General features: G+C 36.8%; 1 protein-coding gene across 1 annotated transcript in view; it reads left to right on the top strand.

Moving 5' to 3' along the window:
- Positions 1 to 15,683, top strand: part of LOC138172037 (protocadherin-15-like) — a 2,287,527-nt gene that overhangs the window by 2,070,293 nt on the left and 201,551 nt on the right. Inside the window, exons 24-25 of the mRNA XM_069101643.1 lie at positions 289 to 429; positions 2,130 to 2,242. Of these exons, the coding sequence (XP_068957744.1) occupies positions 289 to 429; positions 2,130 to 2,242 (254 nt within the window). The remainder of the gene's footprint in view (positions 1 to 288; positions 430 to 2,129; positions 2,243 to 15,683) is intronic.

Below are 15,683 nucleotides of genomic sequence, written 5' to 3'. Positions count from 1 at the left end.
TTCTTGATACAGACAGAAATATGGGTAGACAAATATGATATTGATGAATATGATATGGATATTGTTCCTTTTCAAATGCTCTATGGATTTAGATTCAAATTCACATTGGCTTTCTGCCCAGGTCATTTTAACTTATGTTTTACTGCATTTTAAAATGGGGCAGAGTACATCAAAGGAACTTCTTGTTCACATATAAAGGAACACAAACTTTGTAACTGTCTGAGATTTTCAATATTTTCTGTTTTCCTGTTGTAAATGGCAATTAAATGACATACAATTATATTCCAGGGTTTGCCAGCGAGTCATGTGCGATACCGAGTGGAAGACAAACAATATCCTTACCCAGCAAGCATATTTGACATAGAAGAATATTCAGGACATGTTATCACTCGAGTAAATCTCAATGAAGAACCCAGCACGATATTTAAGGTAGATTCGATTCTGCTTGTAGACAAGTTCTTTTTCTTTTTCTTTTGGAGTTTGGAAGTGATATCAGTTTATCAAATTCTGTTGAAAATATGGTGAATATTTGATTATCAATAAATCAATAAAAATTTATTAACCACTTACTTTATACCGAGCACTCTGGTAAGTGCTAGGGAGGCAAAAGATTGTCCTTGCCCTCCAGAAGCTTACAATCTAATTGATCTCATTTTTCTTTTAAGACATTTTAGAATATAATACACAACATATATCCAATTTGTACTGGTCTATTAAAGTACCATATTAGAAATATAACAATGACTTTTTAACCATAAGTAAACCATTTGGTTTTAAATATTTTAAGTAATATTTCCCCCCAGAAAATCTCAGTAAGTACTATGACTTCATAATTGGGAGCTATATTTAGTTAGCCCCCATCCAATTTCACATTTTCTCATCCATAGTTTCATATGTGTGTGTCAGCAGGTATTTCCCTCCTTAAAATATGTAGATATTTCTAAATATATTGTGACTTTTGGTTAACTTTGAGATGTTTTAAAATACTTTTTTACTAAGTCAGAGGTTGAAAATCTAGAGTGGTTTTCTAGATAAAGGCTAAATTCTTTCATTTGTCACATGGTGATTCCCCTAAGCTATATCTATTTGGAGAGTCATGAATAGAGAAGAGCATCAAGGGATTTGCCTGATGGTACTGACCTTGGAGAGGTGAAAAAAAAAATTTAAAAATCCAAACAGATGTACTCTTCAGCAGTCCTGGCTACTACCTAGGAGCTTAGCAGATAATTAGAAAGTATAATTAATCAAAATAGGAAGCTACAGAATTGAGGGCACTATTAATAACACCAATATGTTAGCATTTATCATAACTTTATTCCTCCTACCAAAGCAAATTGTCTCAATTCCCATGAGAGGATCCATGGTCTGGTGGAGTGGAGTAACCTTGGAGTCAGGAATTACTGTTACACTATATCTCTGATTCATAATAGCAAAGCAATGTGACCTGAGGCAGGAGTCTATATACTGCTCAGTGCTCCAAGCAATTCTCTAAAATGATATTTTCAGTGATTTGGCCATCTGATATGCATTAAGAACCCTGGAAGGACATGACATTAATGAAAACACCAATCTAGAATACACACATACATATATGCATGCACACTTATGTACATATATACATGTAGTCTAGACATACATGCATACACACATAATCACATTATATATTTAAAAATAGATTTAAAGATGCATTTTGTACTTTATGCCTTAGGCACCACAATTATTCATTATAGTTCTGTTTATTCTAGAAATAAAATACTATTTTAAAAATAAATTGATGTTATTAATGTAACTAAGAAAATGACATGGGTTGATAACAAGTTGAGCATGAGGAATAAAGAACTGACCAACTACATGTTCCATTGTCAAGGCCATGATATCAAAACACTTGAGTGAGACCACTGTCCACCACACCAAGCCCACTAGGTGGATCCCCTATGGGAAAGTAGGGAAGATTATTTAATTAAAAGAATTTTGCAAAAAAAGTTGATGATGTTTCCCCCATTTTTTAACTCATTATTTGACCGTAATGAAAATGTATGTTCTGTTACAATCCAAATATAGGACACATATTTATGACAATACTTTCTTTTACTTTTATTCTATTTATTTAAGTTCATTTTCCCCCCTAGCTGGAGGTTGTTGCTTTTGATGATGGGGAACCTGTGATGTCTGGAAGTGCCACAGTGAAAATTCTCGTCTTGCATCCTGGAGAAATCCCACGCTTTACACAAGAGGAATATAGGTATTGTCTCAATCACCACATAGGGAAGGGTGGGATTAAAAATATTATTTGATGACTCCCATCCACACAGGAAAAAACTAAGTGGATAAAGAAAAGTCTACTGTAGAGCTTATAACATGTACTGAGAGTATATCCATCAATGTATGTGTATGTATGGATGTGTGTGTTTAAGTAATGTATAACAGGACTGGAAAGGTATCACAGTGTAAGTTTATGAATGACCTTAAGAGACAAATAGAAGATTTTGTATTTTATCCTAGATATGAGGCTTAAGTATCCACATAGGAAAAACTAAGTGGATGAAGAATGTCTACTGTACAGCTTATGACATGCAATCAGAACTTATCCATCAATGAGTGTGTGTGTGTGTGTTTATACAGGACATAGAACAAATTGATAAGTTGGATTGAGAATTTAAACTAGAGAATAACAGGATGATTTGTATTTGAAAAATATAAGGTTCCTTTAATGTCTCTAAATTTTGCCCAGATATAGTTGTCTATAACTATATTATCCTATGACTATGGAAAACTATGTTCTCTAAAAATTGAAAAATAAATATTACTCAGAGAACAATGGAAAGCAAGAAAGATGGTAGGAACAGGCTGAAATAGTAGATGTCCCAAAAAGCTTGGTGCAGTTTTAACCTTTAATAGCTAAACTTCAAAGACCCATAATACAATATGACATCAAGAAATATATTTATAACAATAATAAAATCATGACAATGGTAATCATATCCATAGTGCTTTTAATCTTGAAGTGCATTTCCCACATGCTAACTAAGTTGATCCTAACAACAGTATTATGAAATAGGACCTAATATTATCTTTTTTTTCAGATGAAGAAACTGAGACTGTGAGAAATTAAGTGTCTAGCTCTAGTGAAAAAAAAAAGAAAAGCTAGTAAATATCTAAGGCAGTATTAGAACTCAGGCCTTCCAATCTCATTGTTCAGCATTCTTGCCAAGATTGAGTCATATGGCAAGAATGAGGCATGTCAGGAACTCTGCTGGTATTCTTGTGATGCTGAGAGTGAGTAAGCAACCACCACATTTGGTGAACCTCTTATAGTAAATTTAGAATAATACATGGACCAGAATCACATAGAAGGAAATGGGCAGGAGAAATCTATGATTTTCATTGTTGGCAGAATGTCACATAAGATTCCTCAAAGCATAGAAGAATATGCTACCAAACTGACAATTTGAATACGTATTTTTTCCCCTCTAAATCACCTCATCCAATGAAACTTGAATGAACCAGGTATTGCAATATATGAATATGTAGATAGATAAATAGGTTGAAAGATAGAGGGATAGCTATAGATAAATATATATGTAAGTAGACATATACAAATGTATTTATTTGTGTATATATGTACACAATATAATTACTAAGGTATTTTATTATTATGTTTCATTTCAATTCAAAATAGAGATAGCTAAGAATGATTGTGTCTAGTGTTATACTTCTATTAAGGAAGAACTGGTTGTGACTCCTACACAGATACTTACTAGCTATGTGGCCCTAGGGAGTTCACTTAACCTCTCTCTGCCTCAATTTCTTGGTCTATAAAATGAGGATAAAAATAGCACTAACATTCTAGGGTTTTGGGGAAGATGAAAAAAAATATGAAAAACTACTTTGCAAACATCAAACACTCTCTATATACTAGCTATTGTTATTAATTAAGTGACAAAGCTATCTAGGAGTAAGAACTGTACTTTTACAGAAGCTTTTTATCATTTCCAAATGTAATAAATCATTCTAAATTGTACATAAAATAATCGTCTCAAACCAGATTTTCTTTGGAGGTGATATAATATTAAAAAAAAACACTTTGCAATCATTTTAATAGATATTCCAAAGTGGGAGAGATTCAAAAAGAATTTAGACTATTCCAGAAAGGATTCCCACCTCTGAAAAGGCAGCCAAGAAATCATGAGCTCCTATAAAATATCTCCTGCTTTCCCATGTCTAGCCAACCATTATAAGAATGGCCATCCAGTGAGTCATTAAGGAATACTTGGAAAGGGAATGGGCAGGAATTTTCTCCAGTTTTCTTTAGCAGGCAGTATCTTTATCACACAATGGACTGAAAAGCGTAAAGAATATGAAATCCCACTGTAGCAATCATATATTGATGGCAAAAATGACACCTGACTCAGCAGAGAAAAATGCAGCCTTAAATGCGCTATTCCATCTAACAAGCCTTTATACCAAGGTTAATATTACAGAATATTCCATGACAATGAGAACATGTATGCAATTTGATTCGATTAAACAATATTCCATTGAGCATCAATGTTAAGTGAGGCATGAGACAGGGAGGACCATGTTCCCCAAAGCTGTTTCTAGTGTTCTAATATGTTTCTGGCACAAATTGTAAAGTCCGAGAGTTTCCCTCTCTCTGGGGCAAGTCCCCACTTATCTCTGTTGGCAAGCGATGCTGCAATGACTGCATTAAACCACTGCATTCTACAGGCATTTTTGATTAAGTCCAAGATCATTCAAATGAGATTGGTCTTGCCCTCCCAAGAGGCCAAGCAGAGGTGACACAGAACACACATTGCCAAGGTCATGGTTCATATCCTTATAGTCATGTATATTATCACCCCCATTAGTATGTAAGGGCAATTATTGTTTAACATATGTCTTTATTTCCCCAGCTCTTGGCTCTGTGCCAGTCGTGTCATAAGTGCTTAGTAAATGCTTGTAGATTCATAACATACACTTGAATTGGTGACTAATTAAGTTAAGATGTTCTTGGCACATATGTATAATATGACATAAGTGAACATGTCAAAGCCAAGAGACTTCATACAATGTGGTACAAAAAATGAATTCCTTAATGCTGACATCTCTAATGCTGACCCCCCACACACACCTCAGACCCAGAGAAGGTGAGAGGTATTTTTGCTCTGATTTTTTTCTGTAATCCTTTGCCTATTATATAATTTATCTAATAAGAAAATACTTGAATATTAAAAATTTTAATTTGAAAAGGCTTGGTCAAATCTCTCTCAAATTGAACTAAAGGAGGGGAGCCATGATATAAGATCATAGTAGCACAGATTCTGGTCCATAAGGTTCCACAGAAGCCAGTGAGTCAAGCCAAATCTTTTTACAGATTGAGAAAGTTCTATCATTCAATCATCTTTTGCCCTGTGAGTGTAGAAGGCAAAGGAAAAAAATAGTCCCAGGGGTCAACCTCAAGTGGATTTCACTGACCTTCTGGGCCATCTCTAGAACTCGTTTTTGTGAAAAAAGTAAGAAACAAACAAATAGAAATTTCTGAAACCTTATATTCTCTATGATATGAATGTGGGGCACTTATGGACAAATAGGGGTTGATACTGGAATGTATTAACACTTGTAAAAGGCTAAAGTCAAGGTGTAATAGTTGAAATTTGAAAGTTTGTCAGGATACTACTAATCCTTCATTGTCTGAAGCTTTTTATCCCCTACCCTATCTACTAGAAGCTGGCTCCTTCCATCCCCAAACTACTTCGTATTAATTTTGTGTTTATACATACAGACATACACAAATATACATGCATGTGCACTTATTTATATGCATATACAAAGCCGAATATGTATATGTATATGTGTACAAGTTGTCTATCCTGAAAGAATATGAGGTCCTTCAGGACAGGAGCTATTTTCACAGCTGTCTTTGTATCCCTGGAATCTGCCACAAATTAGGTATTATATATATATAGATAGATATAGATATATAGATAGATAGATTGATTGATGAAGCAGTCATCACTCATTCAACAAACATTTATTGATCATCAACTGTTTGGAATCCTCTCATAGAAACTGAGAAAGTATAATGTGTTGGGTTTTGATAAGACCTGGTCTCTTTTCTAATGGGAAATTTTGTCTACTGGGAGATGGAAAACAGGTATCTACAACATACAGGCTATGTGACAACTGCATAGAGATGTTTAAATAAAAGTCCTCTATAAGCACTGAATAAGGCAGAGAGGGAAGGCCATTACTAACCTCAGGGAGCGTGTGAGTATAAGGCAAAGGCATGGCATTTAAGTAGAGTCTAGGAACGTTTCAGTGAGATTAGTCAAGGACACAATCGAGGCATATCACATCATTAACAGAGACACAAAATTTGGAGAAACACTCCCTTTGGAAATTTCCTACACAAAACTACACCAAGACTCCCTACGCCCTAGATCCATTTAGGGTTTAATCATATCACCTAGGAAGCTATCTGAAGATAATAGAGGTTAAATGATTTACCTTGGGATAAATTATGTAGAAAACTTTGCAAACCTTAAAAGACAAAAGAAATGTAAGTGCTCACTATTATTACTAGTATATGAGAGGAGCTGGATTTAAACTTAGGTTTTCCTGAACTCAATGAGTCAAATAGCATTTGTTAATGATGACTATGCATTAATCAGCATGCAAAACACTAAGGATAAAAAAGAAAGAAAAGCAATCCATGATCTTAAAGAACTAATATTCTGTAGGCAAGATAGCCCATAAAAGGAAGCTAAAAAGGTAAGGGGGGGGAAGAGGAGTATGGTGGTAAAGGACCAAGTTGAAAGAAGAGTGAAGCTTTACTTTCCTCAAAATGGTGATCTGAGGAGGAATTTAACCATGGGAAGTTCTTTAGAGTTCTTCAGTTCTTTAGAGATTATAGCATTATAGGACTCCCAGGCATATGGGAAACAGAATCTCTGGGGCAGAGAGAGGTTCTAGGGAGAGAAGGCAACTGAGGCATGGTGGACAAGTCTGGAAAGGTAGTAGCAGAACCAGAAAAGAAGGCTCTGGTACTACACCACATGATGATAGATAATCAGAGAGGGGGAGGAGTAATAGCAAAAGAGACGGTGGGGGAGATAGAGACAGAGACAGAGAGACAGGGTGATGTACATGTGATGTTCTATTGGAATCCATTTATGTAGATGTATATATAAACAAAGATATATTCAAGTTTTAAGATCCCAGAAGTAAAGGTCCAGAGAAAATGAGAAAACTGGAGCTGATTTTGTGATGTATAAAACTGACTCCAATTAAAGTATATTTCTGTTGCATATTTTGGGCATTTTCCACTTTGGTTCTCCCATAAAAGGTGAGCTCCTTAGGGCAGATATAGATTTAACTCTTTGTGTTCACAAACCGAGCATACCACCAGGTAGCCAATAGATACTTTTAAAATACTTATTGTTTGCTTGCTTGTCTGTTTGAGCGAGTTACTAATAGTGCCCTGATCCCACTGGGATCTTAATAAGTGTTTGTCAGATGAAGCTGGGCTCAAATGTCACACTATTCAAAGAATACCTGCCCTTCCAGATTTTAATACATAAAACTACATTTTATTCCCTTTGGCCAGTCTAATTGACAGAGGACAACTTACATGCATTTGACCAGAAGGGTTCCCAAGAGCAGGTTCCCACTATGTGTGACAGTGGCTTTTCAGTGGGTGATGAAGCATTAAAACTCTCTTTTAATTGTACCTGGTTTTCCCAAAAGGACATGGTCATTTCACTGTATACTTACTTACTATGAGTAAGTCTTCTGTGAACACACAGGATTCTCCTAATGAAATTGGCTTAGCCAATGAGAATTGGGAAAATTCCTGTCTCCAGTAAAAAAAGAAAGATATTTTATTGTTTTGGGACTCATCCATGGGTCAGAATAAGTTCTGAGGGGATTGCTATGCCCCTGATATTTACTTGGCCATATCCCACATGGCTCTGGGAGATATTTTCTTGACTGTGATCCCTCCTGGGGAAGGGAATAAACCAAAATGGGTGAAAGAGAACTCTATTGTGAGCCATGAAGGTTAAGGAGCATGCTTTAGCTGGGTGGAAGGCAGACATGAAATAACCATTGAACCCTTGTCAAAGCAGTAGTGAAGATCTAGGTTTCTGCAATATTTCAGTCTTCTCTTTCTGTATTTCCTTTACAAAGCCTAATTTAACAGGCCCTAACCCTGTGTTTGGACCATAATAAGTGATTAACAAATGTTTTCTGACTGAATGACTTCTAAAACCACCCCCAAAATGGCTGCAAACCATTTTCTAGTGTATTTTAGTGAAAATAGTTCTGACTTTGTCATCAGGAAATCTGGGTCCATATTTCATTTCTGACCCTGAAGGTACCACATGATATCTCTAACATTCAATTCCTTTATCTGTAAAATGGGTATAATAATTCTTGGGTCATCTATATCCCACCACTATTGTAAGGAAAGTGATTTGTGAAGCTTAAAACTTTCTAGAAATGTGAGTTATTGCTACTGTTATTAAGAGGTCCGGTATGAAAGGATATTAATAGACCATCAGCTTAACATCTGGCTAATATTCAAATGGATCTGTGAGATTGTTTATTAGGAAGTTCCCTCCAGTGATGCAGTTCCTATCCTAGTTAAAACTTTCCAGCCTCTGTTTGTCCTATTCAAGTTCTCCCATGGGTTTGCTACAAGGAAATCCATTGATTGAATCATTTTCATGCTCATTACTCAGGAAATATAGCAGTGAAGCACATGAGTCATCATTCGACTGAGCCCCTTTTACAGATGATCAGATTCTCTTCTTTTCTGCCCATACATTTTTATATGAAATCCTTTATTATAGCACTGCTTCATCAAACACTAAGCTTGACCTTTATTTTTAATGGGTTGCAGTCCGATCACACCTGCTAGAAACTTTTCTATTGCCTTTAAGGTGATATCCTTCTTCAATTCATTGAAGATCAAAGCATTTGAAGACTCACACGGATACACTAACTCATGTAATTTATTAGCATTAAAAAGGTAGATCATTTTTTATCTCACTTTTTAATTTTTTACTTTTAGTTTTCACATTCATTTCCACAAGATTTTGAATTACAAATTTTTCCCTGTCTTTCCCCTATCCCCACCCAAAAATAGAGATCCTACTGAATACCCCTTCCCCCAATCAGTTCTCTCTAACATCCTCCCCCATACCCCCTATCCCCCTCTGATTTTCTAGTAGGGTACGATGGATTTCTATACCCAATGCCTGTTTATCTTATTTCCTAGTTGAATGTAAAAAAATTAACATGTTTTTAAAACACTGAATACCAGATTCTTTGCCTTCTTCCCTCATCACCTACCCCTTCTGGGAAAATAAGTGATTCAATATAGGTTGTACATGTGTAGTTACACAAAACATTTCCATAGTAGATATATTGTGAAAGACTTACTATATTTCCCTCCATACTATCCTGCCGCCACACATTCTATTTTCTACTCTGACCCTGTCCCTTTTGAAAAGTGTGTGTTTCTAACTGCCCTTCCCCCCACTCTGCCCTCCCTTTCATCATTACCCCTCTTATCTCCTCCCCCTTAATTTCTTGTAGGGTAAGATAAGCAATTGAGTATGTATATTATTCTCTCCTTAAGTCAAATTCAATGAGAGTAAGGCTGACCCATTCCCTTTTGGCTTCCTGTTCTTCCCCTCCATTGTAATAGTTTTCTCTTGCCTCTTTTATATGAGATAATTTACACTATTCTATCTCTCCCTATCTCCTTCTCTCATTTATATTCCTCTCTCACCTTTTAATTTTATCTTTTAGATATCATTTCTTTCTATTCAACTAATCCTGTGCCCTCTATGTATACATATACACATATATACATACACATAAGTATTTATGCACACACACACCCTTCTACATAAACATATAAATGTATGTATATATATGTACATATATATTCCCTTCAACTATTCTTATACTGAGAAAAGTCTCATGAGTTATAATTGTCATTTTTTCCATATAGTAATGTAAATAGTTCAACTTTAATAAGTTCCTTATGATTTCTTTTTCCTGTTTACCTTTTCATGATTCTCTTGCTTCTTGTGTTTGAAAGCCACATTTTCTGTTCAGCTCTGGTTTTTTCATCAAGCATGCTTGAAAGTCCTCTATTTCATTGAATAACTATATTTTTTTCCTGAAACATTATACCCAGTTTTGCTGGGTAGTTGATTCTTGGTTTTAATCCCAGCTCCTTTGACCTCTGGAATATCGTATTCCAAATCCATCAGTCCCTTAATGTAGAAGCTGCTAGATCCTGTATTATCCTGACTGTGTTTCCACAATACTCAAATTGCTTCTTCCTGGCTGTTTGTGAAGTGTTCTCCTTGATCTGGGAATTCTGGAATTTGGCTATATTCCTAGGATTTTTCTTTTGTGGACCTTTTTCAAGAGGTGATTGATTTATATTTTGCCCTCTGGTTCTAGAATTTCAGGGCAAGTTTCCTTGAGAATTTCTTGAAGGATGATTTCTAAGATCTTTTTATTTTTATCATGACTTTCAGATAGTCCAAATATCTTCATTTCTCATAAAGGCATTAGTTTCCATTTGTTCCATTCTAATTTTGAAGAAATTATTCTCTTCAGTGAGTTTTTGGAATTCCTTTTCTGTCTGGCAAATTTGTTTTTTTAAGGCATTCTTCTCCTCATTGGCTTTTTGGGCCTCTTTTGCCATTTGAGTTAGTCTGTTTTTTAAGGTGTTATTTCCTTCAGTATTTTGGGGGGTCTCATTCAGCAGTGGGTTAAATCACTTTTCAGAATTTTCTTGTGTCATTCTCATTTCTCTTCCCAATGTTTCCTCCACTTCTCTTACTTGATTTTCAAAATTCTTCTTGAGCTCCTTCATGGACTTTAACCAACTCATATTTTTTTCTTGTAAGCTTTTGATGCAGGAGTTCTGCATCAAAAGTTCTGAATCTTCAAACAACATTTGTTGTCTTCCTCCCATTCCATGTTCTGATCCTTTTTGTCCCCAGAAAGGATTCTATGGGCTGATAGTGCCTCTTCTGCTTACTCATCTTGCCAGCCAGTTACTTGACTTTTGAATTCTTTGCCATGGTAGAACTCTGCTTCCAGAGTGGATAGAGCTTTGTCCCAAATTTCTGGGCGTTTTTGCAAATGTTGTCAGTGGTCTGAGGAGGGTGCCTTCTCTACAGACATCACACTGGAGTTTCTTGCCCCAGGACCACCGCCCAAGACAGCAATCCTAATCCAAGCAGGTCAAAGTAAGAGTGATTACCCTCTGAATGGTCACTTGGCCCCCTACTATCTGCAGGCCAGGAGCTCTGGAGGCAGCCATGTGGCAGCAGCTGCAGCCCCAGTGTCTCCACCTCCTCTTGCCCTGGGGGAAGGGGTTGTACTGTGCTCTGGTCACCTGATTCCAACAGAGTTATGCACTGACCTTTTACTTTCTCTTTGGAATTTATGGGTTGAGAAGTCTGGAAACCCCACAGCTGCTAGTGGTTCACTCTCCTGAACTTTGTTCTTTCTGGCACTGGTCGGGGCTGCCCCAGGTCTGGGCCCTTGCAACTTACACAGGACTGTGCTCAGCTCCTAGCCCGGTGTGATAGACCCTTCCTGTTGGAAGGCTACCTTCAGTGGGAGATTTGTGTAGAGTCATATTTTACAGGTATTGGAAGTGGTTGTAGGGGAATCTCATGGAATTTCCTGGTTCTACTCCACCATCTTGGCTCCTCTCCCCAGTAGTCAATCATTTTAAGTAGAAGCTTAGGGTCATTAAATAACTATGAAATTCCCCACGTAAAGTTCAATCTGTCCTTCATCCTGTTTAATTCTGGGGTTGTTACTGTCCATTTTCAGTCTCTGTCCAAGAAATACATGCACTCATGAATGAACTCAATAGATTCTCTAACTACAAATAGTAGACCTGGTAATAGGAATTCTTCATCCATTTGGTTTATTAACCAAACAACTCAATACCTGTGGCCCCCTAATGATAGGTCATTACTGTCACTTTGTAGATGAAGGGCAATTTGAAACATAGTTTTAAATGTGACATAAGGAAAAAGAAAAAAAAAAGAAAGCCCAAGATTGCATGCAAAAAGATTACAGAGTCTGATTGATACTGATAATTTATCTATAATTTCATCAGAGTGGGAAATCCCTATTTGTCTATACTTTAACATATAAGTCATAGAGAGGGGTCTGATGCCCACAGAGGTTAAGTGACTTATCAAAGGTAGGCTACATAGCTAATACAGGTGAAACACTAGGTTGATCACTGTAATGCTTACTCCAAACCCATTTTGCTACCCCCTACACTACAATGCCTCCCCACCTGCTGAGATCATAGGTCAGTGAGATCAGCAAACACATCTTCAAATAAAATCTTCATGGTACAAATTTGCCCTTTTGTTTCTATGATCTATCCTTTTTTTTTTTTGCCTTCTTTTATATGTAGTCACCCCTTCCTAGCCAGTGAGCTCCTTCGGAGCAGGGACTGCCTTATTTTTTTTTTTTTTAAGCAATCGGGGTTAAGTAACTTGCTCAAGGTTACACAGCCAGGTGTTTCTGGATGGGTGGTAAGTATCTGAGCCTGGATTTGATCCCCAGGTCATCCTGACACTGGAGCCGGTGCAAGCCACCTGGCCACCCCTAAGCAATTGGGGTTAAGTGACTTGCTCAAGGTTACACGGCCAGTTATTTCTGGGTGTGGTGCTAAGTATCTGAGCCCAGATTTGATCCCCAGGTCATCCCAACACTGGAGCTGGTGCTCTTGCTCGCTGAGCCACTTGGCTGCCCTTTATGTCTTTCTTTACATTCTCTGCACTTAGCATGATGGTTAGGCTACAGTAGGTGCTTAACAAATACTAGCAAACTATTGACTAGGAATTTCCTATTCTACTGTGATTATTTTTTTTTTCTTTTGCATGTTAAGTATTGTTACTTAATGTCTTTTTTTTAATGGTGCTGAATGTATAATGATCACCTTTCACCTTCCCCTTTTAGAAGTACTAACTACACATTTGGTTGTACAATTGTAGATCTATTCATTAGTGTGCTAACTCTGAGAACAAAGATTTGTCAGTTATTTGGTGCTAGAATGATCCAAAGCTTGATGCCCTGTGCTGAAAGCCTGGTTACCCAGCAGAATCTAAATCAAACAAACAAATGACAGCAACAAAACAATAACAACAACAAAAAATAACCCAAAGACAGATACCCAGATTAAGGATGCTTTGCAGGGCACAGAGCCTCCCTCAGTGTATCATTTTCCGTAAGTGCTACAGAAATGTAGTATATGCCAAATTATAAAAGATCTGAGGACCATCATCATCATGGAATAAGTGATTGTGGAAGTCATGATAGGTGTCTATGTTAATAACATGAAGTCAGAAAATGGCATGCCCATAACAATATGCTCTGTAAGGACAGAGATCATAGCACCATAGATGTTGGGCTGGGATGGAACTTAGAAAGTGCCATGTCTAATGATGTCATGTTACAGATTTCATGAAAGGATTTCAGGCAGAGTCTGGCTGACCACTTTTTGGATGTGGCTTCACAGGAATTCCTTTCACATATAGTTTGGGCTAAGTGGCTTCTGAGTTTCTCCCAATTATAAAGTTCTGTGATTCTAATGAAATAGAGTCCCAGTCAGGAAGAACTGAATTCAGATCTTGGCTCAGACAATAAGGAAGTATGTGACCTTGGGCAAGTCTCTTAACCTCTCAGTCTCTATTTTGTGTCTGTAAAATGGTGACAGTAATAGCACCTACATTGTGGGGCTTTTGTGAGAATAAAATTAGATAATATATTTAAAGCACTTTAAAACTGTAAATATTATTTTATAACCTACAGCTCAGCAAGATTTTCTACCCCAAACTTTTTTAACCTTGGGTATTTTATATAAAACTTTGTAGTTTGCAGATAATTAATTAATTTCTCTGGGCTTTTTTTCTGAAATGTTTAATAGGCTTGATCACAAAAGAAGAATCTATCACAGGGAAGATGAGATTTATGAGCTGTAAATTAGCTTTGTTCAGGTCATCACAAGGATCTGAGCCTTGCCCACTCATATTTTGTGTCATTCCTATCACACTGCCTTTACTCAGGCAGAAAAATGGGGGCCATTATCCCTTCTGAAAATGGAAAACACTTATTAACTTGAGCTACTGACAATTGGCTGGTTCTTGGGTTATGACAATAGTTCTACCATTTTCTTTCTCTTCAGTCCTAAAGGTACAAAACTACCCACATCCAACAGATGATAAATGGCCCATTCTGGACTTTAATATTTACTAAAGAAATCAAATGACTTTGGTTCCCATGAAGCGTTTGTGATGAAGAACAATTAGGATTCTATTTGACCTACACGTGGGTAACAGCATAAAAGACAGCCCAATATTTCCCTTTTCCTCACTACACATATTTAGTTCATTTTTTCTGTTGAAAACTTTTTTAATAATCCTTATCCTTGGGGAGGGGGGAGAAAGGCAGAGGGGAAGATGTGATAAAAAGTTTCTAAAATCATTCCCTAATTCCATAGATGCTGTCTAGGATTCCTTTAAATAAGAACGATTCCTTTGAGCAGAATATCACTGTAATATTCTCTTTGTCTCCTGTCTTAGGGTTCTTAGATCTTCATTTTATGTTGTGACAATGAACACTGGTACAAGCCATCTTTTATTTTTGCCTCCCTTCAGTACTGTCAAAGGAAGGTGGAATGAGTTTCATAATTAAGGGAAACATTGTTTCACAATTTTAATACAGTAGACAAAACTAGCAAAGGAAGAGATTATACTTTTAACACTCCAAACTTAAAGTAACCTCAAAATGTGAATGCATTTATATCTAATAAATATTATTTCTTGAGCACCAATATTTCCTACAAAATATAGACCTAACTCTTTGTTTGTTTTTTGTTTTGTTTTGCTTTTTGGAGGGGAATTGTGGTTAAGTGACTTGCCCAAGGTCACATGGCTAGTTTTTGTGTTAAGTGTCTGAGGCCAGATTTGAACTCAGGTCCTCCTGACTCCAGGACCATTGCTTTATTCACTGTGCCACCTAGTTGTCCCTAGACCTAACTCTTTCACCTGATATTTACTCTCTTTTTAATCTTATACCAGCCTATCTAGAGAGATTTATCTTTTACTATCCATATCCTTATCTGCCTGGTTTCAGTCACTTAAATTCATCAACAGCTCTTACTTGCTGACCTCTAAATTTTTGCTCATTTTGTTGTTGGAATCTAGTATGACTTGTGCCTCCATTGCTGATTATCCCCCTCATTCTTCAAGTCCCATCACAAGCCCTACCTTCTCTTCTCATGCCAGATTTAGTATCTCTCTATTTTGAACTCCTTAATTGGTACCACTTTTAAATGCCCTCAGTGAATATTACCATGGCTTCTATTTCTGATGGCAAGACAACTAGGTTTCTTGATGCCCAGACCAGATATAGTGCTCTGGAGTACCTTATCACCAGGAGGGCCCTCTGTTTCTAATTGGTGATAACCTTTATCACCCATCACATCAAGGGCTGGCTCTAGGCATGTGTCATTCAATTATTGGACCACTTTCTTAGCCTCTAGCTTGCCTCCTGGATGGGTAGCTGTGGCCTGGAGTTCTTATCACTGTCACAACCCCACCTCTGCTTTTTGCATCAAT

The sequence above is a fragment of the Petaurus breviceps genome, unplaced genomic scaffold (genome assembly GCF_028583685.1).
Source record: "Petaurus breviceps papuanus isolate PSGF00001 unplaced genomic scaffold, PetGlider_PUasm1.0 490, whole genome shotgun sequence".
NCBI lineage: Eukaryota > Metazoa > Chordata > Mammalia > Diprotodontia > Petauridae > Petaurus > Petaurus breviceps.
The sequence above is the reverse complement of the archived record's forward strand: the minus strand, read 5'-3'. Positions and strand labels throughout refer to the sequence as shown.